The 27,190-nt window shown below is 29.2% G+C and overlaps 2 protein-coding genes across 6 annotated transcripts in view; both read right to left on the bottom strand.

Annotated features, from left to right (window-relative positions):
* Window positions 1-11,045, bottom strand: part of LOC107442399 (UV-resistance associated gene) — a 30,294-nt gene extending 19,249 nt beyond the window's left edge. Inside the window, exons 1-6 of the mRNA XM_071179401.1 lie at window positions 10,714-11,045; window positions 8,133-8,251; window positions 6,926-7,040; window positions 5,600-5,634; window positions 2,889-2,952; window positions 2,244-2,335 (exon numbers count right to left, since the gene is read on the bottom strand). Of these exons, the coding sequence (XP_071035502.1) occupies window positions 2,244-2,335; window positions 2,889-2,952; window positions 5,600-5,634; window positions 6,926-7,040; window positions 8,133-8,201 (375 nt within the window). The 5' untranslated portion in view covers window positions 8,202-8,251; window positions 10,714-11,045. The remainder of the gene's footprint in view (window positions 1-2,243; window positions 2,336-2,888; window positions 2,953-5,599; window positions 5,635-6,925; window positions 7,041-8,132; window positions 8,252-10,713) is intronic.
* A 6,897-nt stretch (window positions 11,046-17,942) lies between these two features.
* LOC107442379 (polyunsaturated fatty acid lipoxygenase ALOX15B) overlaps window positions 17,943-27,190 on the bottom strand; it is a 51,406-nt gene continuing 42,158 nt past the window's right edge. For all 5 annotated transcript variants that reach the window (XM_071179397.1, XM_043051416.2, XM_071179398.1 and 2 more), the window contains 6 exons: window positions 25,916-25,976; window positions 23,895-23,997; window positions 23,727-23,818; window positions 22,387-22,566; window positions 20,313-20,476; window positions 17,943-18,320 (listed from right to left, as the gene is read on the bottom strand). In XM_071179397.1, the coding sequence (XP_071035498.1) occupies window positions 18,206-18,320; window positions 20,313-20,476; window positions 22,387-22,566; window positions 23,727-23,818; window positions 23,895-23,997; window positions 25,916-25,976 (715 nt within the window). In that variant the 3' untranslated portion in view covers window positions 17,943-18,205. The remainder of the gene's footprint in view (window positions 18,321-20,312; window positions 20,477-22,386; window positions 22,567-23,726; window positions 23,819-23,894; window positions 23,998-25,915; window positions 25,977-27,190) is intronic.

Below are 27,190 nucleotides of genomic sequence, written 5' to 3'. Positions count from 1 at the left end.
GACTGTTGTGACGGTTTCTCCTCAGTTTTTTCAGACTGAAAAAATGTTTTAATTGATTTCGTTCCTATACTATCGATCGTGCGTAAACGCTTCATATAATAATCGCTATTCCGTGAGCCACCCGCTCCACTTAAATTTCTTCCTCGCTTCATTATAAAAACTTTTCATAAATCTTGTTAAAAAATACGAATGGAACACGTTTTACGCTAAATCATAACAAAAACACTTGTCGCCTGGGAAAATGAGTTGAGTTGTTTACGCACTGGCTCAATTTAGCCGGTTGCCTAGTATAAAAACTTCACCACTCACTCCGATTGAATGGCGTATTTAGGAGAAGTGACGTCAGCATATCAAGCCTGTTTTCGAGCTAGTGCGGTTGCGCAGAACGCCGTCCGATGGCGTACCATACGGCGTTCACTGCGAATCCACTTTTCCGTGAACCGCTCAGAAAACTATTCAGCACTTTAATTCCTTCTAACTTTCTTTCTTATTTTCGTGAAGATGCGTTTTTTTTGTGAAGGTACCGATTTTTTTTTAAAAATTTTGTGAAGGTACCGAAAAACGGTACCAAAATCGCCCGGGATTAAGCCCTGTAGGATGGGGAAAAAACACATTTATTCTCTCAGTAATCCATCTTTAGATCTAATAATCTAATTGTAATATATTAAGATCTAATCTCTCGCAAATAAGAAATACCTTTTAAATGATCAAATCACACATAAAAATGTTTCAGAATATTTTTGTTCAATAAATGTCAATTCTTGACCTTCAAAAAAGGGGAATTGAATCCATCTGGAAATTAGGGTTCAAATTGTTTGTTTGTGAGAGTAATAAAAAATTTGGTGTCCTCAATATCTTCAAGTTTTTTATTATATATTTAAAATTAGTTAGGCACACAGATAAGAATAACAAATTTCATCCATCAAATGAAAAAAAAACTTGTAAGTAAAAAATTTTTTAAAAAAAATTATTTTATTAATTTAAGTAACGTAATAATTGTGTTTCATTTTAAAAGTGATTAAACTGAGAAAAGCACAGGTCACAAAAATCTAAATGAGGAGGGGTTATGCCAGTACTGTCTTTATGCATGGGCATACCCGGGCAGTGCCTGGGGGCCTTTAAGAATCTAACTTTTTATAAATTGTATTAAAAAAAAGTTTAGAAAAAACAACATAACCTTAGATATATTTTTTAAAATAAATACATTCTATTGTATAATGTGTGAATTTTTTTCTCTACAAATAGAAATTGATTATCACGCAAACAAAAATAATTTAAATAGTTTATCACCAAGAAAACTTAAAAAGGCAGCCAAAATCTATTTTACTACGTTCCACCGAAAATTTTAAGTACTTGGGCATTGAAAGATGTTTTAATAACTGTTTAGTTTGACAAAATAGTTTATACCTTTTGAAATATTTTTTGTTATACCTTTATTTAATTTAATAAAAGTCTAAGGTTCTAAAAATTGTTTTAGGATTACAACTGGTTAGCATCTCAAATGTTTTTTTTTTATAATTATGCATAGTTTAAAAATGTTTTGAAGGAAATTTAAACGTGTTTAAATTTGTTAAAATTATTGCATCATATTTTAAAAATGATTTATTTTATGTATGTGAAGTTTTTTTAGTTCATTTTTAAACAATATGGCATGTTACAAGGGTTTAAAACATTTTCGTTCCTGGGGCTCAGCATACTATTAAAACGGCTCTGGGTTATGGCACCCTGGAAAATAAGGTCTCAATATTTTAGTAAAGAACACTGTTGCAATTCTGACCTCCTCAAATGCTAATTTAACTTTCTGCGTAGTTTGCCATATCTAAGAAAATATTTCTAATTAAATCAAAACATTTTTGCACACAACTCTAATTCATTTATACAAAGAATGCAAATTATGTTTTTAAATTTTATTTAAACAGTGAGAGAGAAAAAATTCAGTAAAATACATAAATTTTTATACCTCTTAAAACTTTCAATGACAGAATCCAAAATTTAAGAAGAATCAGTCATTTAGTTCTTGAGAAATGTAAATTTAAAGCTGACTTTTTATTACTTAGAAACTATTTGACTGATTCAACTCAAATTTTGAATTTTATCATTTAAAATTACATAGTTCAAAGTGATGTAAAAATTCATACACCTTTTAGTTCAAAAAATTTCAATTATTATTAAAATACATAATAAAAAACAATGAAACTCAATGCAAGATGTAATCAATATTATGAAGAAGAAATACAAATTACCTGTTCTCCAAGATACACTAATCCAGAAAAAAATACAACCCACTCTATCAGAATTTCCTTTATGTCCATATTCCAGATTTTCACGATTACATCTTAAAATTACAGTTAAGAAAATGATCAAATCGACGGAAGTAAATTATTAACTAGATGATTTAATTCCTTAAATTTGAGATCAACACATTAATTACACATGGTTTCAAACATTATTCATTTTGATACAAAATTCTACCTTATTAAATCATTATTTACTTGGAAGTAGAATCATTATATAGATCATAGAAAAATATAAGAAATGCAAAAAGCATGCTTTCTTTAAACTCTCTTTCTAGACGGAATGTATAAAAATATATAATTTAAAGTTTTTATCTCCTAGTCTGAAGAAAAATTTTCCCTCTGAAATATTTTAATTCTGTTTCATTTTTAATTTAACCTTCTGTATTGAAACAAATGCCTACATTTAGCTTTTTTTTCAAAAATGCAATTGTTTTTTAAAACTTGAAGAAAACTGCAGGAAGTAGATTAACAACAAAAGCTTTAAATCATGTTTTGTCACAAATAAAAGAAAAAAAATTAATGAAGATTTTTGCGCTGACTCATTTTTCTGTGCAACACATGTAAAGATTTATTTACTGTGAAAAAGGATACATGTTGTGGCAGTATCAACATTATCAGGTAAGTTGCTACTTTCAAATTCTTTCCAAGATGGATTCTAAAAAATATGAAGTGTACATTTTAATATAGAACTAAAAAGTATCAACAGGTAACTATAAGCAATTATTGGTATATAGTTTAGAGCTCATGTCACAATAACACTGAATAAAATTAATATTTCTGTAATAATGGGAAAAGTACATTTCTGTTCCCTCTTCAAGTGGAAAGTTATAGTAGCAATAATTTAGTCAGGATAGCAATTAAAAGTAACGCCACTCACTGTTATTTTTGTATATTTTGCCGTATCAATGAAACAATCCACTTAAATCTATACAAGTATAAAACTTTTGCTTGCAAATATAACTCCATTAAAAAAAAAAAAAATTCAATGAAAATTTTTTATTTTTTAATTTATAAATGACTGAATTTTTTTTAATTATAAAATACATTTCTTTTAATTAATCTCATTTAATGTAATTTTGAATGACAAAAACTAGAATTTAAATAAAATTAATTAAAAATTTGAAAGATTTTTGAAACTATTTGAACAATTTATGATAAATTATACTAGTTAAAATAATGTTTAAAAGGATATTTTTTTTCATTTTTTTTATAACTAGCAACAATCATATATGGTTGTTGTTAAATTTTTTTTTAAAAATATCTATAATTTTTGAAAATAATTTTTAGCACGCCACTTAACTTTGAACTAAAAAACTTTTAATTTTGCATAAATATTTTCCTGTTAATTTTTGCAAAGGTACAGTAAAAAACAAAATTATTGTTAAGTGCTATCTCCGAAATAAACTATTTCTCATATTTTTCAAGGTTACAGCAACCTCCCTTAATAGAATGCCTACTTCCGTAAGTAAATTATTGCCTGCACTAATTCCACAACCACAGAAGTTTATAAATACTATTAAAGAACTGTACAGCAATAGCTACACTTGCACTAAAGTAAGTAAATGGAAAACCGACTAATTCTTTTTAGCTAAGACTGAAGTTAGACAAAGATCAGCTTTATAAGGACTTTTATTTATTGTCATTGACAACTAAGGAAAAGTTAGGAATGAGATGGAATTTTATATCTGTTTTGGAGGATCTAGACTTCGCAAATAATATTGTGCTCAATCATTTGCAAATGATATTGTGTAAAATTTTACATAAAAAGGCAAATTTTCTTCTGGCCAGAAATGCAGAATTAATAGGATTACAAATCAATAGAACCAAAATTAAGAGCCCTTGAATTAATAACAAAAAAGATGATGACATACATCTTAGATATAAATCCATAGAAAATGTTGAAGAATTGTTATATCTAGGTGCAATGATCATTGCTCAAGGTGAAACTGATGTAGACATTCAAAATAGAATTGCAAAAGCCCGCTACTGCTTCAAAAATTTAAATAAACAGTGGAAGAGTTCAAATATGGCTGTAAGAGAAAAATTAAGTTTGCATAAAGCATTAATAAGAGCAGTTATTTTTGTATCGTTCAGAAACCTGAAAACTGACTGCGGCACAAATTAAAAAATTAAATGTTTTTTAAAGTAACTGTTGGAGAGTTATTATGAATTTTTTTTGGCCTAACACCATTATCAATGAAATGCCATTACAGAAAACAGTAATAAAACTCATAGATGGAAAAATTTAAAATAGAAGATGGTGCTTTACTGACAATGTATAAAGATGGGATAAAGTTAGAATTCCCAGTGTTGCCTGCAACTGGGTATGAGGTGGAAAAAAAGAAAAGAAAAAAGACAAAGAACACAAAAAAGTAAAATGGCACAAGAGGATGAAAAGAGTGAGGAATGAGGCTGAATTAACCAATGGGCAGTAAACAAAAATAGCTATGGCTAACAGGGAAGGGTGGAGAACAAAATTGAGGGCCTTATGGTGCTATTGGGCATCAAAAGAAATGATTACTAGTTCCATAAATAATAAATCCAATTGTTATTGAAAGAATACATTCTTAAATGCAATTGAATTTTTCAGAAAAGCATTTACTATCTCTTCAGTTTAATAAGATTTAACCTTTCTGTTATAAAACTGTACAGCTCCCATTCTTTTAAAACTTTTTATCCTTAACTCACACCCTAAGCATTTCAAGTTTTTGATGCTTCAAACCCCCTTTTTCTGTGCTTGTCACGTTCAAAACCATTTTTTGACTTAAAAAAGTCAATTCTATACTTTACAAAAGCATGCAGAAATAGGATTATTAGATTAGAATTTCATTTGAGCACTATACAATAAACTAGGGCCAACTTTTTAAGTAAATCATACTACTGCCTTTTCTTTTCTTTCTGTGCAACATTTATTTTAAGACCTTGTTTAATTTTTTAGACATGCAGTAGAATAGTAAATAATCCAAGAGTACGAAGTTTAAGCGTTATTTTATTTTAAAACAATATCAGCAGTTGACAGTGCACAAACCAAACACAAAAGTTTTACCAACTAATTTGTTTAGTATAAACAAATATTTAGAAATGAAAATAAATGAGATTAATTTTTCGTAATAATTTCAACAATCCCAAAAACAGTTTCTGCTATAATGATGACAGTTCACATAAGCATTGTGTCACTTATTATTTCAGTTTCATTCAGTATTATTTAAATAAATAATCAAACAAAGAAATTGTATTAAAAAGGAATTGTATACACACAAAACAACTAAAATCATCAAATTTTGTTTAAAAACTTTACTTACTATATTATTTCTAACTATTTCACTTGCGTAGAAAGCTAAATATTGCAAGAAAAATAGAATTAGGTAACAATGAAACATAAAAAATCTTATCTACACAAATTAGTAAAAATCTACAATTTATTTAAATAAAAATAAGAGTGCATTAAACAAGCCTTATGATTAAGTTTTTTTTCAAAGCAATCTTAAATTAATAATTTCTTATTCCCTTATAAAAATTAGGGTCAGGGATGCTTGAATTTATAGAGCTGAAAAATAATAACTGTTCGTTTATTTAAACATTTTTGGTTTTGATTCTCATAATGATATTTAAAAGTGTAAGTGATGTCAGTCAATTGTTTAAAACATTTATAAATTTCAATGATTTTATTTCCTGACTGTTCTCTACAAATCATTTGATTTTATTTCATAACTAATGAATATCAAATTCTATTGCTTTTATTATTTACTATATTGCTTCAAATTCTAAGTTCAAAACATATTTAGACATCTTTAATCACAAATAAAGTTTCAATATTATGCTGGTGAAAAGGGCCACTAAATTAAAAAAGAATGAAAAAATGATTAATTACTCTTAAAATTACTCTGGGTCTTAAGCAGTTTTATGAGCATAAAGCTGTTTAAAACTCAGTTCCTAGTTATAATTTAAAAAGCAAGTTCCAGAAATAATAAAGTTACTGAATTTAAAGAGCAAGTAAGAAATATATTTCTAAAAAATTATTATATAAAAATTATTATTCATAAAAACAACTTGGGAGTTAAAATATCTATCGATAGTTAAATTTTATCGATAGATAAAAAACAGAAATCACTGTAAGAGAAATTTGGGTCTATTAAATGCAACAATGTGCAAAATTTTTAATTGTAAAAATTAACACTTCCAAAAATAAAAATAAATAAATAATAAGCCTTTACAACTATTTTATCACAAAAAATAGAATATTCATAAAATATGTTATTTTAAAAATGAGCCCTTTGCAATATTTCTCATTTTCAAAATGAATCTTTACAAAAGTTCTTCTTTGAAAATAGGAGTGGAAGATTACTTTATTTTACAATTGTAAAACTACTTACTTCACAATTGTAAACTCTTTGACAACATAGTCTGTTGTGTATATTCACAAAAATGTGACTTTGTGTTCGCAGATTCACAGAAACAGGAGTCCGACAAAAAAGACCAGGACTCAAACTAATATAATTTCAGATTCACCAAATTTTGAAGTAGATTATTCACAAAATATTCATTATACTTTAAACTTAAATCTTATTGAAAAATTTAAATCAGTAAAAACATGCAATTCATATGAAATACAAATAATTTTCAAATACCTGGTAAATCAGTACCCTGGTGCAAGGTATAAGCAACACCAAAACTGGAGTCTTTTTCCGCATCTTCATTTAGAATGTTTCTTGCTGATATGCTTCGCAAATGCCTAAGTCGTCTCTGATAAAAATTAAAAGAAAAAAAAAATGAATAAATAAACATCATAATTTATTTAAAACCTCAGTAATTTTCATTTAAATTTAACTGAGTAATTTTCATTTAATCAAAATTGTGTTTTCTTGTTTATATTTCTTCAAGTACTGCAAGTTTTTTAATGCATTGAGCATTATAGGGGACAGTAGAAGCATCAGGATTTTAATGATGATGCAGAATATATAGTGTGTCCTATAAGTCTCAAAACTATCAAATATTTAAACAAAATTTCCAATTTGCAATATTTGGACTGTAAATGGGAATTTTTGGTACACATTAGATCAAGGGGATAAAAAATAATGCATGTTTAATATTTAATAATAACAGGGTGCATATTCAAATCTTTCAACAAAAAATAAGCACCTTTTAAGTACTTTTTAAGCATACAAAAAATATTTTTAAGCATTATATACATTAACAAAATGCAAAATAATTTTTAAAAACTTTAGATGATCATGATAAAATAACCAGTTTCTGAGAAAAAACTCTTTTCTTGATTATATAAGCCATTATAAAAAAAAACCAAGAGATTTTTCGGCTGGATATCAGAGGGTGAAAAATGAAGTCTGAAATTGAGAATATCTTGAAAATTGCAGCAGAGTTTACCATGAGAGTGCAATTATGTACTGAACCCAACTCAGTATTTCATCAAATGTGTAAAATGATTGGTGCTTTCATTGGTACGGACCGAAGGTATGCCAAAATAGATTGCGGTTGAATGAATTGTGAAAACGTTGAATAGAACAATGTGAACTAGCATGTTTCGCATAATACATGACGAAAATTGATGTGGCAAAGAAAAAAATATCATTTTTGAAAACGGAAAAATTAAACACTTTGTAAAAACACTTAATGAAAAAAGCACCTTTAAGGGCTTTTATAAAACAAAAATAAACACCTTTAAGCACTTTTTTTGGAAGTTTCAGTATACATGAGATCCAGGGAAAAAAACAGCAACACATGCTTAGTGTTTAACATGTTTATTTGTTTTTAATTAGGGTGTGAGACGAAACTATAAATATAGTTTAAGAAGAAGTGATTAAATACAGTGATAATTACCTGTTGAGTAGTGAGAGGCACATGATGACGGCGTATCCTTGTGTCAAGATGATACTCAGACAAAGCCATAATTTAACACAAAGTATGATGTTGATTTCACCCCATAATTTTTATAAAATCTACAACAGAAGACAAAATATTATTTTACAATCAATTGTGCAATAATATTTAAATGACAGTAAAAAAAAAACCTACAAGCAGATATGTATAATTTACACAGTGAATACCCTGAATAGAATTTTAAAATTACTCATTATAATAAAAATAATAATAAATAAAAATTAAAATGAAAATAAATGATATTTGTAAAATAATTATTGTTAAGCCCTCATAGCTATCAATCATTGCATGAAAATTCTAAATCACGTATTTGAGCTTTCACTTTATCGCTCACAACTTAAACAGATTCCATCGTAAATATATGTAGCGCTTTGATAATTTTTTTTGGTAATTATTGCTACAAATTTTTGCTTATTTTTTAAAAATCCTGGTCTTTTATTGCGCAGTTAAAATTGATATTCTCTTGTTCTTTCTTTTAAAAAAAATACAGAAATAATTATTATTCCAAAGAATTTATAAAATTATGTTTATTTCTCAGTTGATATTAATTCTATGTATAAAATTTGAACCACACAATAATCACTGTTTGATGCATTGAATTTATGATGACAGTATCATAAATCCATGTAGTTGTTGTGTTTTGATAGTATTTTGTCATTTATTGATTTTTATTTTTAAATATACAAATACATTTCTATCAATATGGGAAATTTGAATTGCACATTTAAATAATAAATTTATCGGGGAGTTCTATTGGTTTCCACATAGTTCTTAAAATCCAATATTTTTAATAGATTAGTAATTTCAAAAGTCGAAACGAGTTTGATATGCGCAATTTCGTTTACGGTATTTACCGCTAGGAATTTCAAGATTTTTAAATGCAATGATTATTTACAAAATTTGAAAAAGGAAACAAGTAATGGATTTTTACACCTAGATAATGTGAGAATATTGCCATAATATTAGAAATATTACGTATTCAATTAAAAAATTATAGTTTATCTGAAAAGTTTTTGTTTTGTTTTTGTAAGCATTATGCTTTTGTTACTTTAAACTAGTAACATGTACATTTGTTATTAATAAAAGTATCTTGCAGAAAGATATTAGTGCTAGAGAATTTTGCCACAGAAAGCCGGAAAAAATTCTGGTGCTACAGGGTCTTTAATCATAATGACAATATGTATAGCCACTTACTTATAAGTACAAGAAATTCGCCCAGCAATTAGCTTGAGAGATGTGTTAATAAAACTGATGGTTTTGAATTATTAGGGTGGAGAATTTGGCAAAATGGAATGGTTGCAACAAAACTACAGTAGTCAATTCATCAGATTATTATTTTTTATCATTATACTAGCTATACTTATCATAGTTTGTTATTATATAAATTAGTGTCACAACATACTACTATAAAAACATAGTTGCTTTGCTATCATATCACAATTATTTCATTTCTAATTTTTCATAAGATTTTAATAGTTAAAATAAAGCAATTAATAAAACATTTAAATAATACTGATTAAATGATCATTATTATTCATGATTATTTTCATTTCATGAATTTGGATACTAAAGTGACTAGTTCTAAACAAGGCTCTCTACTTAATTTCAGAAATAGAATTTCTTGTCTTTTCCAGGAAAATAACAAAATTTCAGATTACATTTTAGCTAAACAGTAATTATTTCATCAAAAATATGCATTTTTAATTGATTTTATTTCCAATCTTAAATTTTACATACACACATATATTAATATACTTATACGTATGAACAATGTAAACATACTGCAGGGAATAAACTATTGAAATGGGAAATTTTTATAAACAATATTTGCAATTAATAATAAAATTACTTAACTTGAAGTTTAATAACTGATTACTGCTATGGCTAATTTTAAAACAGACTATTTTCCATATTTGTTAAAGAACTATTCAAAGGTTTTTGAAAAGAATTCAATTTTTCTAGGCTTTTTGAAACAAAAATAAATTACCGGATTTTTCTTTAAACAAGGGAAGCTATAAACAATTTCGGCAATTAATTGCTTGAGTTGTATTGCTGCAATGTTTAGAAATAACACAAAAGTTCAATTGTTAGAAATACTAAAGCTTACTAAATACTATTTCAGCAGTAAAGATTTTTGATATTTATTAGCTAGACAACTAATCATAACAATGTTTAGGTACCACAAAATGGATAACAATAGCTTGATTATTATAGCGGTTTAATTTTACAAAATCAGGGCTATAATAATTAAATGGGAACTTCGTAAACAACGTTACGCGGCCTTTTATCAGTAAGTGAAATAATCTGTAAGGAGATTTCCAGATAATAAAGATATACTTTGATATGTAACTTGCATTGCTATAAATAGATATAATTTTGTAAATTAAGTTTACCATAAAAACAAATATTACAAGTTGTGCTTTATTATGAAATAAATAAATAAAAAAAAAACATTCAATTTTTTTTAGCATATAGTGATTTTTCTAAATTGCAAGAAATGTTCAAAATCAGATTTTAATACTTTTAAAAAATTATTTCGAGTGAAAGGAGACTGGTGCCATCCTCTTGAGTTAGAAATTATCTTCACATAATAGAAAGTAAATATAATTTCATAAAACAGACGATAACAAATAAAAGTATAAAGAAAATTATGGCAGGACACTATAAAATTCTACAGCACAGGACTTTCTTCTTCTAAGTCAATGAATATTAAGCAACATAGATTTCATTTAATCATAGAAATATTAAGAAACACCCTTTTAACACAAAACATTCCGAATTTTTGTTTCCCCTTTAGCAACAACACCAACAGTAGTAGAAAATCAGACGAAATTTTACATTGCCATTAAATTTTCTTTAATTTAACAAAAATCTGTTTAGTGAGTTCTCGGAAAAAAAAAATATTCTTCACCAATCAGGTGAAATCATTCTTTCATTCTCTCTTGACCGCAATCGGAAATGCGTCAAACACATTATGCGAGAGTGGCCCAATATGAATTATATTTCGCAGCTGCGAAGAGCGGCGCAACTGTAAAGGGCCATTCTGGCTGAATGTGGTTCATGCAGGTGGGATCACCATCGAAAGAGAATGAAAACTTGATTGGTTAAGTACATTCTCCAGCGATAAAAACTCCTATTTCTCGCCCGATGACAATCATAATTGCGTGAATCTCAAGCAAAGTGAATGCGATCGCAATGTTCGAATCGGCCAGGAGAACACCAGTTCCATGCATTGACCTTCCTCCCTCTCCTCACCTCCTATTCTCAATTGTATAGGGAAATACTACAATATTTTCCCCTTTCTTAATATTTTTTATATTCAATTGACAAAAATATTTTTTTAAAATTTCCATTACGATCTAATGTCCAATGTAGTTTTCAGTTCCATTTAGTTTTCTAACTTAAAAGTTTTTAATATATTTCAAAATCAAGATAAGAATTAACTTACTTATTTCTCCTATAAGTCTCCTCACGTTGTAGCAGAAAGCATGCGAAGTGTGGCCATAGGTAGAGAGTTCTACTCTGTGCCACCTATAGCCCATTTCGATCGCCAATCTAGATAATACGAAAAAAATATGATTTTTTTCTTTAGATTAGAATAATTGGCATCCAAAATTTGAAAAAGAATAAATGATAAAAATATCTGGAATCACTATCCACGATCAGCAAGTGGGTGGGTGTTCACTTTGACCAGTCTGAGTAGAGACCAAGGGTGCGTGGTATCGTCCCTCGTTTCTACCATCGGGCTACCAAAGCGGATTAGCCATCCCCTCTCCAGAGGATTAAAATTGCAATGGCATGCTTTTAGATCATTCTCAGAGATGTATCCTAAGATCGTCGCCAATGGAAAATTGTGCAACTTTATAGGGCGACGTAAATAAACTACATATTATACGACCACAAAATAATTAAAAAAAAAAGGTTTACGTGAATATGATGTAAAAAATCTGTCACATTTTTTATTACGATATTTTATATACCACACCTGGATTAATTTGTAGGTGGTTAAAAGATAAAATATCCTTTTCTTTATTAAATTTTTTCCCCCAGAAAGTTAATTTATTAATTTCATCATTATTATATCGTTTCATTTCTTTAATTTTTTAAAATTAATTAGTATTATTATTATTTTTTTAATTCGCTGTCCAATTTATATTTTTATTTTGTCCGGAAACGGCCCAACATATTACCCAATAATATTCAAATGTAGCTTTATTTATTATCATAATAACTTTATACATCACACTAAGTGTAGACTAGTTGGAGAATAATTTTAGATAAATTAGGAGGCAGTCAGGAATAAAGTTTTTTTTCTTCTTCCAAACAATTTTTCTTATGACATTATTCATTTTATTAATCATTATTCATTTTTTACTATTATTTTTATAATTTTTAATCTTATTATTTCTTTGCTGTATTAATTTATAATCTCTGTTTTTAGTGGCATGGTAATTCAAAATTTGAACAAATTTTGTAAATAAATAATGCCTTAATATTTAGTTAAAAATTCTGAAGAAAGGAAAATTAAATAAAAAGAAGCATAAAATAAATTGAAGCATAAAAAAAGCAAGGCGATCACAGGTTACCCGTTGGCAAAATGGTTGCTGTCTAATTTTTTTTAGAAAAGCAACTTTATTGTGTTTTCCTCTTGGACATCTTTAACTGTTAATCCTGAACTGCTTTGTACACAATTTCGCAGACATATTTGAATGCATCTCAGACAAATTCTGTGTAAATTCTTTTGATGACAGAATAGACATTGAACAGCCAATCGAGATCAATATTAACATTTTCGGATTGGTACAATGGTGTTTGATGGAGATTGTAAGCTGCATCATACACACGTTTCGGATTCACAAGTTCATACATGAAATAAGATTTGAAAGCTAGGTTTTTTTTTCCAATTTTACATGAATAGTGAATGAATCATTTATCTTGCGTGGAAGACAGTCTACGGTCTTGTCATAGGGTACGTTGACAATGGATCATTTTATCTTTAACTGGTGATCAACACCCATTTCTCGTATTTGCATGAATGGGGTTCGGAGAGCCACCATTCGCTCTTCGATAGGGTTCAATTCTCTCAACCACTTTGGTACTTTTATGAGGGACGGGTTTCATGCTTGCGTTTACGAATGGAATCCTTTCGTTTTTCTGTTTGTGTGCAACGTTTAAGTTTTTCCGGTCTACGTTCTTTGGCTTTGGTTTTTCAGCCTCGGTAAGTTTAGGCCTTGGCATCGTTTTTTTCTTGCTTCAACTCTAACTTTTAGGACCCGTGTCAATCAGTGTGGTCCCTCTTTATTTGTGATATTCGCCTGAATTAGTATTGAAAACGATCCATTTTGAGCTGCAGGTTAGAATTTCTACCAAACAATTCTGAGGAAATTCTCTTTTATTAACAACTCAAGAAGTATTTATGGGATCTCTCTGGCCCCACATCTCAAAAATAAACTCACTAACTGATTGCATAACAAAATTAAAAGTGGAAAAAAGAATTAAAAAAAATTTATCAAACAGCAGTGGTGGCCATAGCACCGCATGCGCACTGTTTACTATTACTCTCGATTACTGTAGCTGAGAAGTGTGAGGACGCCATCAAATCCAAACCAAGACCCATTTGGCCAATGGGTAAAAAATATTGGAAAAGTTTGTAAATTTCATAAGTTTAAATTTTTTTTAATAGATTCTCTTTGTAATCACCATGTTATGTTTCCAATACAGCATAATGGCGGTTTAGACAAGTAAAGGAAACTTTTTATCTTGTGACCTCAGCACAATCGGCTTCTGGTAACGGTCTAAGAAACACCTCAGAAAAGAAGACTTACCATCAGAATTTTGATTTATTGCAGAGAGGAGGGCTTGTGGCGTAACTACCACTATATAATATAATAATATTATATTATATAATGATGGTAAATAATACAATAATTATTATATTATATACTACCACTATATTAAATTATATATTAAATACCGATTCACTAGTATATAAGACATGTTAATTTGATTCTAGCTTGAGGTACCTTTTGATAGATGAAGGGTGAGACAGTCGATAATTATATCCCCTTATTGGTGACCCGTAAGCATGTAAATTACCTTTACATCTACAGAAACTAAAGAGAAAGTTTGAGCTCGCTGATTGGATTTCTCGGCATTACCTTCTATTAAGTCTTTTTGTAGCTCCTCTCTAACATCATTTGTGTTCTATCGTAAAGTGCTCGACTTCGTGTGCAGGTCGTTGGGTTACAGAAGCGGGGGTGCCATCCCCTCTGCAGAGGATCAAAATTGTGATGGCATGTCTTCGGATCATCCTCAGGGATGTTTCCCATGCCGTCGCCAATAGCCCATTGTGCAGCTCTAGTGCGACGTAAATCATCAACAACAACAACTCTAACATCATTTCTCCGTGGTTTGTTCACGAAATCTAAATCAATCATAAGTCAGTTCTAATATATTTCTCATACTAATTCTAAGACAAATGTTAAAATTTTGAAGAAAAAAAATAGTGTCATCAATGGTCTTTTAATAATAACACATTTTTTAAAAATCTAATTTGCTTTATTTAATCTAATTTGAATTAATATTTTTTAATATTAATGTTATGAATTTCAGGTAAATGTAAGGTAAACAACAATGTTTTGGTAAAACATCAAATTAGTACTATTTTAATTATTAAACCTAAATTTAAGCTTTATTAGCTATCTTTTATATAATAAATATAAGAATTATTAATATTCAAATTGAATAGTATTATGAATCTCCTTATATGCACTTATATAGAAATTAAAATCTCTTACTTAAATTTATTAATCATGATTGCAGAATCATTCAGTTCAGTTTGAATTTATTAGATGGCATTCTAAAATGTATATAAACATTATTGTAAAATTATATCTGATTATTTAAAATTTTTTTTATAATATCTTAGAGGAAAATATTCTAAAATGTTGAAAAACGTAATTTGAATCCGACAAAAAAATTGTAGAACATTTATAATTAATAAAATTTATTTTCTAGCAAGTACCATACAACAAGTTTACAATTTACAATAAGTATAACACGTTGCAAGGAAATAAAAGTACAGGGTGTCTATAAAAGAACTCCGGGGTTTTGAGGCAAAATATTTTAATGAAATAAAAAACATACATGAATGTTTTATACAGGACTGAAAAGCTTGTATTTTCAAGTTTTTTTTAACACTTAGTAAAGTTCTATATGAGCCCCGTTAGTGGCACGGCAGACGTCTAAACGGTATTCTACCTCTTCCCATGTCCTGGCGAGCATGTCTGGGGGGACGGTTGCCACACAATTGACTATTCGTTCCCTGAGATATTNCATTTATAATTAATAAAATTTATTTTCTAGCAAGTACCATACAACAAGTTTACAATAAGTATAACACGTTGCAAGGAAATAAAAGTTTACTAAAATAGGAGAGTATTATTGTTATTATAATTTTATAGATTTTCAATTTCCACACTCCTTAATGCATTTCTATTTTCACTCAAAAAATCTAAATCAAGTATTAGAATATTATGAAAGTTTAGCGCTTAAGTTAATAAATAAATATATAAAATGAAAGAATAGGAATAGATTTTAAGAGATAAAGCTCAGATTAATTTCTATTGTTTCATAAAAATAGTTTTTTTGAAATGAATGAATATTTAACTGGCACGTGGCAACATTTGAAATAAAATATAAGTTCTAAGATTTGCATGCTTTATTAATACAGATTTTTTAATTTAATCTTAAAATAAAAAAGGGCGCCACGTGCTGAATAAATCTGCTTAAAATTCACAAAACTGATTTTTTAAAAAAAAGAAATTATACAAAATCATTCTTTACAAAAAGAAATGAAACTTTTTTTACTACAGTTGAGAGATTTAATTTCAAGAATATATTTATTACTTTACAGACTACCTGTATTCAAATGTTATGACAAGTTTTTACATCAATTATACTAACTTTTGTAAAGGAATCTAATTTTCTTGTTGATTTTGTATTCGACTTCACTCTTTTAGATATTGTAGCATGACAATTAGACTTTTTTGAGAAACTTCTGTTACATTTTTATTGCGGCACTTTCATTAACACGCATTGTGGTGACAAACAAATAATTTTCAGCAATTAAATAATAAAATTTTTCTCATAATTCAATAGAATTGCACTGGAATATATAATATTCTACTTATAGAAATATCGATCATAGAAATATTTCTTCATATTCAAGATTGTTTTGATTTGCGCTTTTGACAAAAATAGTTGAAGCGCTATAATTCTATTTTTACACGCTCTTATATTTTAATATATTATTTTAGATTTTTTTTCGCTTCATGTCACGCTAATCGTAATAAATTCACAATATATTTTATTTAAAGGGCTACTTTCTGTGCCTGCGTTTTCTTTCTTTTATAATATGTTTAGTTAAATTTGGTAATTTAAAAATAAAGTTCAGATTTACGTTTTACAAAATCAAGCATCACTGGTTGCGGTCAGTAAGTGGGTGGGTGTTGTCCCATACTACGGAGGGACCGAGGGTGTGCGATATCGGTCCTTGTTAAACTGTTCTACCGTAAAGTGCTCGAAAAAAAATATATAGTCTCTTCATCAGCTCACACGATTATATCCGCAAAAAGGAGTGCTTTCTAATATTGTATCAATATGCCAAAGCAAAATAATACAATAGTGTGAGGAGAACTAAAAAAAAAAAAAAAATTGAAACGAAATAAAATAGAACACATTAAGTAATAAATATCAAGTAAAAAAACAGAAAATAGAAAAGAAACAGAAAAGAAAAAAAAGAACAAAACATAAAAAGAAATTTATAAAGCGAGTAGCGAATTCAAATGAACTTACAAGAATTTTTAAATAATTTTATTTTTCTCATTTCTCATTATTCTGTAATTTTTTCCATGTTTTCTTTACATTTTGAATTTCCATAGCCCTTGTAATTTTGAACCTACACCAGAAGTTAAAGGAACTCCTGCATCAAATAGTGAAAAAAAAACTGCTTTCGTGAAGAACATTTTGATGGAACTAACCAGCATTTGCATTACATGGAGAGAAAAACTACGAAAAACTCCTACGGTCAACCTGACGGCATGGGGTGTCTAACCCATGAACCGTCCAACACAGAGGATATTTTACGTCAGTAATGTGGTCGCTGCGAGAAGGGTGCAGAATTCTATTCGACTAGCCATGGATGGGATTTGAACTTGGAACACCTCATACGGCGGAAAGTTGTCGAAATTTTAGCTGACCACAAAAAATTGAGAATATTTTGCTATAGATAAATTCATGAAACAATTGCCATCAGCCAAACTTCCATTGAAATCTATATAGTCTAATTATGTGATAAGAGGTAGAAATGTTTCATAACAATAAAATGGCGCTAAAAACTGTACTCGTAGAAGTCGGAAAACAGTTGAAATTTGAAAATTGTTAAAAGGCAGAGCTCTAGTTAAGATGTGATAACTCTAGCTAGTTAAAATTTCGATAAAGTTTATTTTGCAATAAAATGGCAAATTAAACAAAAAGTTCAATTTTTATTTTAAAACGTTTTTTGAGTTAACTAAAGAGTAAAAATTAATTTATTTTTAAGATGTATCAAAGTAGGCACACGTGAGTAAAATGGTCTTAAAATTTATACATGATTATGAGAAAGATACAAGAGCGCTTTTAGCTTTGTCTCGCGTATGGATAAAATTGAGTTAAAAAATCATTTGAATAATTGACAGAGACGCTTTCAAATAAAATAGTTGAGTATTAGTATTTTATTTTTTTATATACATTTTGAACAGCTGAGCTGTTTAACATAGAATGGTATTTAATTGAGCCATTTTTAAGAAAATAAAAAAAAGTAAAACAGTTCTTTTATGTACACATTTCCATCTCCTGACGTGGTCAAATGTTAGAGTTCACATAAAATAACAATCAGAAGTTATTGAATATATGTTAATGACACACATGGATTTCAACAATGAAAATAAAGTCCTATGCATAACACGGTGACACTATATGCTTATAGCATTTGGTATGAATTCTGGATCTAAACAGTCATAAGGGAAAGCCTGACTTCGATTTTTCAACTGGATTTGACGGCTGATCTCTTGCAATTCTTCTCGAAATCTGAAAATTAATCAACAAACAATTATTTCAAGAACATTAAAGTTTATTTTTTAATATACCAGATATTTCACTGACTTACAGTCTCATAAATTAGATGCATATTAACCTCTTAACTCAGATGGGACACCGGTGTCCCTTTTAAAAAAATATACTAGTAGGCTGCTCCCCCTGCTCGCCAACCCCCGAAAATTGCTACGCAATCTTACATGGTTTGCTTCGCAAACCAAGCTCGCTTCGCTCGCTACTAACTTAGGTACATTGCAAATGCACAAAATTCTAAGAATTCAAAACAACAAGTCAAATCCATATAACAACTTTTTTTAAAAAAAAAAATTACATCTTTTTAGTAAATACTAAGTCATTAAAATAAATTTAAATTCAAAAAAATGACATGTAATTCGTTAAACCTATTAGAAATGTGGTATAATATAAATTCTTAAAGCGAAACAGCACGTCTGAGACACATTTTTCAATGAATAACTAATAACAATAATAAAAATAATAAATTCGTGATATAAATCAAAAATCGTCAAATAAATTCGTTATATATAAATTCGTGAAAAAAAGCGCTTTCGACAAAATACTAAAATATAGATCTATCGACAAAGACTACTCACTTCTGCCTAGCTTAATAGTATGAAATTGCCGCAGCTTATGCTCTCTGGTTATTTCAGTTTCCGTTTATAAAAGCGCTATATGTTGAGCCACCTCAGCTAGATTTGGCACGTGACATTTTTAGCGGCAATCATTGGTCGATTTTCTAGCGTTGGCATTCGGGGAGTTATAATGAGGCTTTTTTTGTCACCGTGTAAGAGAAATATATATATATATATATAGATATCAAAATGAAGATATAACAAAGGAAAATTTTCAGACATATGAAAAAAAGGGGGAAAAGAAAAATAATAAAGAAAAAAAATATCAACCAGCTGGGGTAAAAAAAAGGATAAAATTTCTTAAAAAATCTCTTTTCATATGTCTGTAATTTTTCTTTGTTTTATCTTCATGTTGAACTTATCTTACGAGTTCTGTTTACTTGCAGCTTATGCGCAATAAATGAAAATTATTGTTTTTCTTAACTTTCTTCGTGTTTTTTTTTGTATTTATTTTGCTATATATATATATAAAGATTAAAAAAAATTCAAAATCTGCAATTATTTAAAAAAATAATGAAAAGAAATCTTATCATCAGCTCACACAATTATATCCTCAAAAATAATACTTTCTAATACNGATAAAAAAACAGTCTAATAATTACTAAACAGATCTGTTAGATTATTGAAATTATATTTGTATTAAAATATAAAAAGAGAAAAGCAGTTAGCATTTTTTTTTCATTCATGTTCAAAAATTTATAAATACTTAAATTGGCTATGCAATCTCGTTTGCTGTAAAAATTTCGTATACGTTGTTTTTTTTTACTGTAAATATGATCAACATATTTAATTTCACGTTAATTTTAGGAATTCAATCACGTCTTTAGTTTCAAGTCAATTTTAAGAATTTAGTTGATCAGTTGTAACACAGATGTTTAATTAACAAGTATGTTTATAGTCTAGAGTAATAAGTAAAAAAAAAAATGTTTCCTCAATAATTTCCTACCAGTTTTTCAATTTTTCTGGAATAAAGGCTTTGCAATCTCGTTTGCTGTAAAAATTTCATATACGTCGTTTCTTTTACTGTAAATAAGATCAACATATTTAATTTCACGTCAATTTTAGGAATTCAGTTAATCAGTTGTAATACAGATGTTTAATTAACAAGTATATTAATAGTCTAGAATAAGTAATTAGTAATTTTAGATAAGATAAGAATAAACAATATTCTTATCAATATTTTGATCTTATTTCGTAAATAAGATCAAAATATTTTTATCCAATCGTGCTCTGAAAATGTTTTGGTTTGAGGTCTTATTGGACACTCTAATTAAGTACTTTTTGTTGAATTAAAAAAACAATAGACTAATATCGTAAATAAAAAATGAACACATACTCTTCGGTTGCTTGAACACATGTAGGGTGATACATGAACTGTGATTCAAAATCTCCTAATGATTTTGTAGCTTTTGTACTCAGCAATTTTGTTATCACCATTATATCCAATGTAGTCTCTTTATTTGGTATACAATTTAAAATATCATTCTCTCCCATTGGCGCCTGAAAGCAAAATCATTTTATATATTAGATGAGAACCAAGAATGAATACATTTTAAAGCGTACAGTGTGCAAAAGAATCACTCTGAATAACTTTTGATTTATTGATCAGATTTTTCCCGTTCTGGACTTATTCTTAAAGGTTTGGGCGTGAGGCCCCGAATATGCTAATTAATTAAAAAAAAAAAAAACATTTTGCACACAGTTATAATCGTTTATCCAAAGATAGTGCAAAGAATAAATTTTATAATAATTGCTTACTATTTATAATTATGGTCGAAAAGAATTTGAATAACAAGGCAAACCAATTTTTGCATCGTTTTAAGGCGTATAATTTAATGAGGTGTAATTTGAACGGAATCGGTCCTAAAAAAAATCGAAATATCAGACTTTTTTTAAAATAGCAAATATGATTCTAGAGTTATAAGAGAGAGAGAGAGAGACTCACAGACAAATTTTATCATTAAAGATAACGTAATAATACAAATAAAGTTCGAAATATACAGTAGGTCCATAATTAATTATAAAATCAGAAGGAACGCACCGCAAAAGCAACAAACATCACCACTTTGATTGTTAGAGGAAAACAAGTGGTGAAAGTTGCTCAAATTCAAGTTATCAAATTCAGGTCTGGCATAATAAAGGTTTCAGATGTTTTTACTTTCATATTTACCCTAGCAGCAAAATAACCCCCAATGGACCAATATTCACGAATCTTGGCTTCAAAGGATCGTCATTTTTTGATATTGGCCTTATATAAAATTGTCCGATTCACTCGGTATTTTATAGCCACTTTACAACCAATATCGGATCTATATAGAACTGGCAGATTCACCCGGTATTTTAGATTCATTATTCAGCCAATACAGGCCGTTCTAGGACCAATATTAAAAAATTTAGACATCCTAATATGGGTCTCTTGGTTCTTATAGGATCCCTATTGAGCTAATTTTCAGTTCAACTACGTCCAAGATAAAAATGTTGTTAGGGTACTGATTCCCCAGATTTTGATAACAATTTTATTTTCCCTCCATTAAGTACTAACTGGAAATGTGTACATAGTGTTTTCATTATTTATTTTTGAAGACTAAATTAAGGCTGCAAAACGAGTATTTTCTACAGTACTGAGAAGTTGCTAAATAAAAAATAAAACTTCTCAAAGTATTTCCGATTTAAATTTCGTGAAATTATGTATAAGATTCAAATAGCAATAACAATATTTGACCATCAAATAAAGCAACAAGTTATAATGGCAGTGGTGGTTCAAGGGACCCCAATGAGGTGATCCGGGTTCGAAGCGATAGCTGATTGACACGAATTCCGCAACCGGCTCCCACCGGCCACAGTGCTGACGTAAAATATCCTCAGTGGTAGAGAATAATGGGTCCTCTTGCCGATAGGCTAACCGTGGGAGGTTTACTTGCTTTAAATCTTCATGTAGCGCAAATACGGTTTAGTTCCATAGAAAAGACCTCCACGAAGGCAAATTTTTCCCAATACTTAATCCAGGAGTTCCCTTGTTTTCTGGATCGGGTTCGAAACTACAAGGCTACGGAGTTGGACACACGTAGTTGTATAGTTTGTCTAAAGTAAGAACTCCCCTAGCCATTCGTCTGGACACGTGAAGGGGAGTATGGTAGCGAGGTATAACTATTTCAAGTAGGGGTATGGGGGTCATTGTTTAGGACAGGGTTTGGCTAGGGTCTGCGAGAGAAAGGGAATCTTTTTCTTCGGTCTATTGTATTAGCCCTACAGTAAAGCGGAGCTACCCTCCCTGAAATGAGCTATTCTTGTTTCCATAGCAGCAGACGGTCTCAAACTTTGTGGAGGGGGGAGTTCTTACAGTAGACAAACTATAAAAGGTCAGCGGTTCAGCGCAGGTTATAATTTAAAAACAAGTTATGATGTTTCACCTTATCCCTTGGTGGATCTCCGTGTAAAATTCCTGGATAGTTGGGTGGAAATGCATAATCATCGTATTGTTGAAAATTAGCCGCTGCATGTCCCAGACTGCAAGTGCTGATGATTGAGGTAACTGTGTCAACTACTTCTTCTGTTTCTGTGAATCTGTTGTTTTCGGCACCTGGCACACCCTAATACATAAACCATTTGTTTTTAAAAAATCAAACTTTTTCAACAGAAACAGTAAATAAAAACACGATAAAGATAACGTAAACAAAGAAAGTGGTTTTTCAAATTATCAAAATTTAAAATTGATTACTTTTTTAAGTAAAATAAAGTTTTGAAGAATGTTTCCTCCTAACACATAAATTACATTTTTTCATTTTGAAAAAAAAAATACTATTATTCAATTAAGATTAGGTTTAAGAAAGCTTTCTGTACAAATGAACAAATTAATCTGTCTTGAGATGAAATTTCCGAATTAACTTACGCTGCTTATTATTATTAATGATTGAATTAATCCACACATTTGAATTATATGATTGCGATGCCACAATAGGCATTACATATTTCCCGGCTTTTAAAATTTCTTTAATTTCTTAAACTTATTTTTTTAAGCGGAATTTAATTAAAATAAGTCAATTATTTAATTTTTATTACAATTTATAATAAGCGAACATGAAATATTTTATTCTTTTTTCATCGATCAATGTAACGGCTAACTTTTTATTACAATACTAACGAAGACTCATTAATTCACTAAATCTAAAACAAAAATCTATTAATAATTCTTTACTTCTTAATACAAAAAATATGTTTCAGTTACATGATTATACTAATTCTCACAGTCTTTTTGGCGATTGACTTTCGCCAAGATATTTTCAAACCTAATACTGATAATAGGGGGTTGATTTTATTTTTCGGTTATTTTATCTTTCGATAAATCACAGACCATGGATCTCTTTCCATGCTCCTAACTGTCAGGTGGGAACAATTCAATCACTTTTTAATTTGGCCTTTTGTTTAGGCTGATCATGGAGGTTTCATCTCCCATATCCTGTCCTTATTAATGTTATCATTCAAAATTTGTTATTTAACTTAGAAAGTCTTATTATGGATAAAATATAATTTTATATCTCGAGCTCTACAAATATTAAATAAAAGTTTTATTATAATTATGATCCAGTTTTCATTTTCAAATGTCAATTTTCATCATCCTGTTTTCATCACAATCTTCAATTAGTCAACTATACCATACAACTCCAACCTCACTTAATTCCGTCATCATAGTGATGTCATGTTTAAAACATTTTAATACCAGAATCAAATAAAAAGAATAATTATTCTGTACCAATAATCCGCAGCCACCTAATTTTCGATCCTTGACAAGCTCTGCTCTCCACTGTTGAAGCTCATAATCATGCAACACTTTATCACCACTATCTGAAAATATTTGTTATCTATTTGTAAATCTATTCGTACAGGGAGTAAAATTTTATATACAATAGTTTTTCCTTACCATAAAATCGATGAATAATCTTTGATACGTATTTTCGTATAGCCAAATATATCATAGTGGCGCAATCTCTATAAGGATAATGGGGTAAAACATCACTGTCCACCTAAAACAGAAAAATACCCGTTTTAGCTGGAAGAAAACATGCATTTATTCACAAAAGTAAATCATTCAAAATAACTTTTTATTCTCGAGAAGCGAATATATTCCAATACTTTGTTACTTTCATTTTATTAATTTATTTTAGCAATGCAATATAAAGCGTGTTCTGCAATCAATTCGGCCGTAGTCATGCTTTTTTCCGGAGGTGGTATATATATACATGCATACATACATATATATCTCTACANAATGGAAATCGAAGAAAGAGTATAAGATATAAAATTCCAAGTTACGAGGTCAATTTATTAAATTTAATGTTTATAGAATTTATTTTTATATCTATTTATGCGTTTCCTTTTTTCTTTCTATTTATTATTTTTTTTCATCTTTTTACACATTTTCGGACACACATGCTTGTTTTGTACTCAAACTTTCAAATTTCTAAATTAAGTTTCCCATCTGGGTGACTTTATGCACTTCAATTTCGATTCTCAATATTTCGGTACTTAGTCTTCATCTGGCCTGTTGGTGGTTTATTTTGTTTTTTTCTTGGGGCAGTAGAGGGTATGATAGTTTGCGGTAATGTGCCGTTAATCGTTATAACTACTCCCACACTGGATGCATGGTAATAGATTTATGAAAAATTATAATGCAGAAAGTCTTATTTTTAAATTTGTTCTTGTGGAATAAATTTTTTTTTTCCAATTTGTTTTGGTGAGGTATCTATTTCATTGAGATGCGCGGAGCCATACTCGCAGCCTCACTGCGAACAACTAGGGTTCTATATCCGGCGGTGGCTTTCAGTAAACGCAATTTAGATTCAAAGGCACCAGCTTGTCTAGGGAGTAAAAACAGTCTGTGCATGAGCACCACCAAACAAATTTTTCGCTCCTCAATGAAATAGATACACCACGAAAACAAATTGAAAGAAATGTACACAGGAACAAATGGAAAAATAAGGCTTTTTGCATTCTAATTCTTTATAATTTTATCAATCCTTATCTTTCCCTTTGTCCTCACAATATCCCAGCATCCACAGTTTAAAAGGAGGCAACCACAAATGATTTGTAACTTGCAAATTTTGTAGTGGGGTTAAATTTCATTTCTGGATTTAAAGTTGCTTACTCGCTGCCTAAACACCAGTGCTCCTGGCTTCTCAGTGGTTCACAGATCTTGAGCTAGAATCTATCCTTTCCAACGTGCTAACTGTGTGATGTTTTCCTCTCAATGTAATGCAAATGCCAGTTAATTATAACAACAAAAACAAATCGAGTTTTTCCCAATGCTTGATATAGGGATTTTCCCGTCTTCTGAATGGGTTCCTGTCTTCTGGTTGGGTTCAAAATTTTGAAGCTATAAAGCGATAAACCCTAAAATGAGTCCGCTTTTAAATTAAACTGTGTAAATTCATGATCAGAAATGTCAGAACAGATTCAGTAATTCAGCACTGTTAGACTTTTATCTTTGACGTCCACTAGCCCACAGTCATATATGCTTGGATTACATTGAGAGCTTTGTCAACGGAATTCAGCTACATTTATGAAAAACAGTCATTGAAAATTTTGATAAGGAATGCGTAAATGACCCCTTACCTAATATCAAACAACCATAGATAATGATACGTCGCATACTTACCTTATTATAAAAAATTCAAAATTTGTTTGGAAAAAGCTGTTGTTTTGTTTTACCAGAGTTATTTCTTGCGTAAAATGTTAGACATGCAGAATTGTGGGTAAAATAATGAATGATCATTATTTGAAAAAGTTTGCTTTTGCAAATGACATATCTTTTATTTCAGAAAATAAACTAAGTTGTCTCATGACAAAATTAATGTGAAATTCGTAAAAACTAGTTTGATTTCGACTTCATTCCCTTTGTACTTAAATATAAAGACATAAAATAATAATGAAAGTATTGCTTACATTTCGGGATCGGATTTCATTAGGTACCATACCATGAACATTCATATGCCACTGATTTAACCTATGGGTAAAAAATTACCATAAATCGCAAAGAACAAGGAAGGTGCAGTGGGCAATATAAAAAAGATATCATCCTCCTGAATAATTTTTGTTCTAATTATCAGACAATCACCAACGAAGTATCTATCATAGCATATAAGGTTCCAATAGCAGTGGAGTTGTCGAGAATTTCAGCTCCTTAATGTTAATTTTACTTTTTGCGGATTTAGGCGTAAATGTTTTAAAATGATTAAAAAAAAATTGTTGCATGCAATTATAAAAATTCATCTACCCAAAGATAATTAAAAAAAAACGTTTTCTGTTAGCTTATTATTATTATTTATTAATTTGTTTAAATAAGGTCAGAAAAGAAAATTTCGAAACGCAATTTATGCAAATGTTTGTATTATTTTAACGAAAGTAGTTTTAGATGGCAAAATTCAAAATTTGAACGAAATTGGTCAAATAGTTCTTGAGAAGTAGAATTTTAAAAATACGACTTTTTTGAATATTTTTAGCCTTTTACATTGGACTACTAACTAATCATAGTTTTTGACCTTTTTTATTTGTGGGGTTATAACTAATTATTATTTTTAATCTTTTACCTCTAGAGTACTAAAAAATTAGTATTATTTGTGGAGAACTAATTAAGTATTCGTACTTTAAACTCACTGTTTTATGGATAGGAGTGAAATTTTATTTTATAGTTTTACATCACATTAGAACTGATGCATAATTAACAATTGTTTGAGATTCATTTTTAGTTGAAAATCAAGACAATACATTTGCAGACTAGAGAGCAGATAATGATTTTCAACAGCGTGGGATCTGAGTGTAGTTTTTGAGGGGGATTCAGAACGTTTGAAAAAGTTTCTGTGAAGTGATTTTTTTCCCTACAAATTAGGTTAATTTTGAAACTGTGATATTTAACCGTGATAATGGATAATTAGCAATTGTCCGAGATTTATTTTTAGTTCAAAGAAAATAAATGTGCAAACTAGAGAGCGGATAAAGGTCCTGATTTAACCAGTTAATTTTCAATCGTGTGGGATCCGACTGTTGTTTTTGAGGGGGACTCAAAACGTTTGAAAAAGTTTCTGTGAAGTGATTCTTTTTTTTTTTTTTTAAAATTAGGTTAATTTGAATCGATGATAATTAACCATGATAATGGATAATTGGCAATTGTCTGAGATTTATTTTTAGTTCAAAGAAAATAAATGCGCAAACTAGAGAGCA

This window comes from Parasteatoda tepidariorum, chromosome 4 (assembly GCF_043381705.1).
Source record: "Parasteatoda tepidariorum isolate YZ-2023 chromosome 4, CAS_Ptep_4.0, whole genome shotgun sequence".
NCBI lineage: Eukaryota > Metazoa > Arthropoda > Arachnida > Araneae > Theridiidae > Parasteatoda > Parasteatoda tepidariorum.
Note: the sequence above shows the minus strand (reverse complement) of the source record. Positions and strands in the feature narration are given on the sequence as shown.